The sequence below is a fragment of the Helianthus annuus genome, chromosome 4 (assembly GCF_002127325.2).
Source record: "Helianthus annuus cultivar XRQ/B chromosome 4, HanXRQr2.0-SUNRISE, whole genome shotgun sequence".
NCBI lineage: Eukaryota > Viridiplantae > Streptophyta > Magnoliopsida > Asterales > Asteraceae > Helianthus > Helianthus annuus.
The window spans coordinates 193,218,282-193,223,370 of record NC_035436.2 but is presented as its reverse complement, the minus strand read 5'-3'; the positions used below and the strand labels follow the sequence as shown (position 1 = coordinate 193,223,370).

Below are 5,089 nucleotides of genomic sequence, written 5' to 3'. Positions count from 1 at the left end.
TCCTCAAACATTAACTCATTAACTAATTATTAACAGAGTATAAGTGTTAACTAATTCATAAACAGAACAAGTTACACATAAGGGTGTTACCATCTATTTATACTTTATACTAATTTGATAAGTAGTTTTAGATAATTCTACAAATCTAAAATCTAATAAAACAATCCAAAAAAGTCCACTTGTCAACCTTTCTTTTACCTTAAATTCCACGTGGCTTTTCCTAATCCTTCCTTCCGTTCGACCCAGGTGGATCTAAACCCACCCACCCATAGACAATATATTTTTACCCTGCAATTCACACCCTAATTAGTGACGCTCACAATCGTCTCCCTCCCCGCCACTTGCATCTCCATTCTCCCAAACCCTAATCAACTCTATTCACTTCCCTCAAACATATACATAGAAGAGGTGGAGCTGGAGTTAGCTAGAGAAACATATACAGAGAAGAGGCGGGATAACAGGGGCTGCCGGAACCTTCTGTTCCCGCCGTCGGTTCTATCCACCACGGTTCAGGCTTCAGCCACACCACCCCGCGGAGCTTCTTATGCCACCGTTGACCGTCGAGGTAATAGGGGCTGCCGGAACCTTCTGTTCCCGCCGTCGGTTCTATCCACCGCCGTTCAAGCTTCAGCCACACCACCCCGCGAAGCCTCTTATGCCACCGTCGACCGTCGAGGTACATCTCTCTTCGACCTTTTTTATATGCGCTTTACAGATGGTTTATTATACCTAAGAAACAAATCTATCTGTTGTTTAATCTGCCAGCGTACCCATATGTTCACAATTGTTCATCCGGAGAATCGAGTTTATGCAAATTTAGAAGGTGTGTTTGTGATTATCAGATTATGTTTTGATAATTTGGTTGTATTGCTCTAGCAATTCTTATATATTTCTCTAAATCTGCCTATTTTATCCCTAATATGGTTAGAAAATTGTAATTGTTAGCTGACTTTATAATCTACTGTACTTATTAGTGTTTTTTTTTCTCAGTAATTTTTAAGTTTGTTTGTTAATTATTATTCTATCCCTGTTTGAATATTAGGATATTTATTTACTCATTAGTTGGTTATCTTTATTATTATTGTTGTTCTTATTATTATTATTTTATTGTAATCTATTTACACAAAGAGAACTTGTATTCAGTTATGCAATACACTGAAAATATATTCACCAATACGTTTTTAATTTTCTCAAAATTCTGTAAGTAATCATATAATTAGTTTATTTTACAACTGATTATGAGAAATGTTCTGTTACAGGTGATGCTTTGCATAGTCTAAGGACTAACTTAGAAGATCCAAATAGTGTGCTCCAAAGTTGGGATCCGACCCTTGTAAACCCTTGCACATGGTTTCAGCCACACCACCGTTCAGGCTTCAGCTACACCACCCCGCGGAGCTTCTTATGCCACCGTCGACCGTTGAGGTAACATGGGTTCTCTTTGCACCAAACTCCGTCCATGTTGTCTAGCTTCATCACAAGATTCATCGGTTACCGAAGATCCTAAAGCTGGTATGTATGCAGCATAATGGGTTTTTAACCTCTTTTTAATTCATGTATAAATCAATATATAGGAGGTGGTCAAAGGGGATTTTATTTTGAATTTTACAGAATAATCAGTGTTCTTTAATATGATTATAAAAACCATAATTAAAATAAATATCTGATTTTTTCATTTTCTAAATTTAGGATGAAGGCTGTAACCACTTGATTCTGGCAACAGTTTTTTTTTTCTTCTTTTTTTTTTTAAATTTTGACAGTTTGACCCATCAGCAATAAGTTATAACCCAAACTGACCCGTATGTTACAATGTTATATGTTGTATGCTTTTGTAATTACCGCAGGGAACAAGGATGAGGATGCGAGTGACCCAAATGCATTTAAAGAATACACATTGGAGCAACTTAAAAACGCGACATCTGGTTTCGCTGTTGAGAACATTGTTTTCTGAGCATGGTGAAAAGGCTCCAAATGTCGTTTATAAAGGGAAGCCCGAGAATCAAACGCGGATAGCTGTAAAGCTGTTTACTGGATCTGCTTGGCCTGATGCTCGACAATTTTTGGTACTATGTCAAACTTGCTCGGTTTCTAGATGTGTTATGTTTTGCTCATTGTGTGGTAAATCAAATATTTTCTGTTGGATCCTTAAAACAAAAGTTTCCCGATTTCATGCATTTTAATAGAATGAGTAAATTGTTATTTTCATCCCTGAGGTTTGGTCACTTTTGTGACTTTCATCCAACGGTTTGTATTTCAGCATCTACGTCCTCGTGATTTCCAAATCTTGTCATTTTCGTCCCTGAGGGCCAAACCTCGAGGGATGAAAGTCGCAACAAATTGCCAAACCTTAGGGATGAAAATGACAAGATTTTGAAACCATGAGGACCCAGATGTGAAAAATCAAACCTTTGGATGGAAGTCGCAAAAGTGGTCAAACCTCAGGTACTAAATGGGCTTAAACTTTCAGGCTTGCCAAACCATAGATTAGTACTAAAGGTCGGTTTATGCAATGGAACTCGACTACAGGTCTTATCATTGCGCGATCGCGTTGTTGAAGCACGAATCTTATCTGGAAGTAATATTGGCGCTCGAACGTTTATCCCTAGATTTCGATTAATACCGTCAGACAAAAGGATTCCGTTTAAATTTCAAAGAAGAGAGCTTCCTCTCGTTGTTTGTTTTGCCATGACTATTAATAAAAGTCAAGGACAATCCTTGTGTAAGGTTGGATTGTTTCTAAAACAACCAGTTTTTACACATGGCCAGCTATATGTGGCATTATCAAGGGTAAAAAGCAGAGATGGACTCAAGTTATTGATACTTGATGAGGATGGTCAAATTACAAACAAAACTACAAATGTCGTGTACAAAGAAGTTTTTAGAGATTTGTAGCATGTAACGTTTACCTTTATATTATATTATTCGACACTTTTGAATACCTTAATCCTAAAGATCAAGAAGATGATTTTGGAAAACACTATCTGGTTTTTACGATATTCAAACAATATATCGTTCCCTTTATAATGGAAAATTATTATATCATTATTTCGTTTTATTCGTCAAACCGTGTAACATACGGGGCTATAAACTAGTGCATTATATACATATCTAGATTTTAAGATTACCCGGTGTGGTGGGTAAGGACAAGAGGACAAAACCCGCCATATGTCAGCCACTTAAGCAGTGGAGGCTTTGCCCTTCAAAACACAAAAAAAAAAAAAAAAAAACATAGGGTTGTGGGCAAGAGCAAGGAGGCATGTGGTATGTCCCAAACATCAACTTGAGCAGTGGAGGAAAATGCAATTTGCGTCCCTGTGGTATGTCCCAAACATCAACTTGAGCCCCTAAATTAAATTTTTGGTTTTTTGAGCCCCTGACTTTATAAATTCATAACACTCTGAGTCCTTCTGTCAAGGTTTCGTCTGTTTGACTGTTTGACTATTGTTAAATGTCCAATATACCCTTAATGACCTTATACAAATAATCCCTTATCCCCTAAATTCATCAAACTGATTCAAAAGAACACTGATCTGATAGGAACCCTAACCCCAATTCCCTAATCGATCGATCCAGTCTTAAACTATTGTGAAGATGTCTCAAAAATCAGCCTCAAGCTCCAACAAGAAATCAGCTGGTGGCGAAGCTTCACAATTCCTGTGTTCTTGTGGTGCACCTACGTGGTACAAGGTATCAAAGACGGAAGCTAACCCAAATCGACGCTTCTTATGCTGTGTAAGTTAAAATTATAGAAGAAAGATTGAAGTTATATGGCTATTTCCTGATTGATTTGTTTTTACTGAAGAAAGATTGTGGATTTATAAGGTGGGCTGATACACCTTCATCTCCACCTTCAAATTCATGCTCTACTTGTGAGAAGGTAATACCCGCATTGTTAAGGAGCATGGAAAAGAAAGATGATTTTGCAATCAAGAAAGCTAACGAAGTGATGTTTTTGAAGATGTGTTTATTGTTTAGTTGGTTAATGATTGTGGTTGTTTATGTGTATTTTTAGTTTAATGTAAGACTCTCTTAATGTAATGAATGTTGGTTATGTGTCTTGTTTTGGTTCATGTATGAATGAGCATTGAACAAGTTTTGGTTAGTATCACTTTAATGCTATGAATGTTGTCGTTGATGTGTAGAATAACGAATTGGTTGAGGAAGTGGCTGACAATGAGTTGGACTTAGTGCCGTCTGTGCTGAAGGAGGAGTGGTTTGATGACTATGATGCTGTGATAGAAGTGTTGAAAGCAGAGTATGAAGCATCTCTTCCAGATCCAACAGCGGACTACGACTCAGAAGAGTTGGAAAGGGATAGGTGGGAATGTGCAGTTCAACCACCGGAGGATGATTGGTACCATGATCCGTACCCGGGGGAGCATTCTTCTGACTCCGAATGGTCAAATGATGATGCTCATTGGAAGTAGATTGTTAGGGTTTTCCATGTTTGTATTGATACATTAACTGCATGTCTTTGTATTGATACGTTTAATGAAATTTAGTTGGTTGAGACTCATTGTGTATGATACATAAACTGCAGCACAAACACAAACTGCATACACAAACAGAACCTGCACAAACTGCATACACAAACTGCATACACAAACAGAACCTGCACAAACAGAACTGCATACACAAACTGCATATACAAACTGCATAAACTGCAGTTGAACATAAACTGCATACATAAACTGCATTACAAGTCTTAAACTGCATTACAAGTCTTAAACCATTACAAACATAAACTGCAGTCTTAAACCATACTTAAACCATACATAAACAAGTCTTAAACCATTGAAATCAACCTAACTAAGCTTCACTCTCACTTGGTGCACCTTGTGATACAGTTTGAGATTCTTGAACATTCTCCCCTCCCTGGCCCTTGCATGTCCTACTGTTGTGACCCAAGCTTCCACACTTGCTACACTTCTTCCTGGTTTTGTTTTCTCCACCTGCAACTTGATTCTCACTTGGTGCATGTACAACATTCTCCACATTCTCCCCACCCTGCCCCTTGCATGTCATACTGTTGTGTCCCAAATTTCCACACTTGCTGCACTTGGTTGTGTTGCCCTTCCTAGTCATTTTT

At 37.9% G+C, this 5,089-nt stretch overlaps 1 protein-coding gene across 5 annotated transcripts; it reads left to right on the top strand.

Annotated features, from left to right (window-relative positions):
* Positions 1-262: 262 nt before the first annotated feature.
* On the top strand, positions 263-2,951 carry LOC110937682. Of its 5 annotated transcripts, none has more exons than XR_002590945.2 (5): positions 263-676; positions 766-823; positions 1,260-1,512; positions 1,845-2,063; positions 2,468-2,951. XR_002590945.2 is itself a non-coding variant. In XM_022180132.2 (5 exons), the coding sequence occupies exons 3-5, from the start codon at positions 1,348-1,350 to the stop codon at positions 2,890-2,892; spliced, it is 663 nt and encodes a 220-aa protein (XP_022035824.1). In that variant the 5' UTR covers positions 293-676; positions 766-823; positions 1,260-1,347; the 3' UTR covers positions 2,893-2,951. The 5 variants fall into 5 exon arrangements, 3 of the variants coding, with proteins under 3 accessions (XP_022035824.1, XP_022035826.1, XP_022035825.1); XM_022180132.2 differs by having other exon boundaries at positions 293-676; positions 1,260-1,425; positions 2,527-2,951; XM_022180134.2 differs by having other exon boundaries at positions 293-676; positions 1,260-1,425.
* The last annotated feature ends 2,138 nt before the right edge of the window (positions 2,952-5,089 follow it).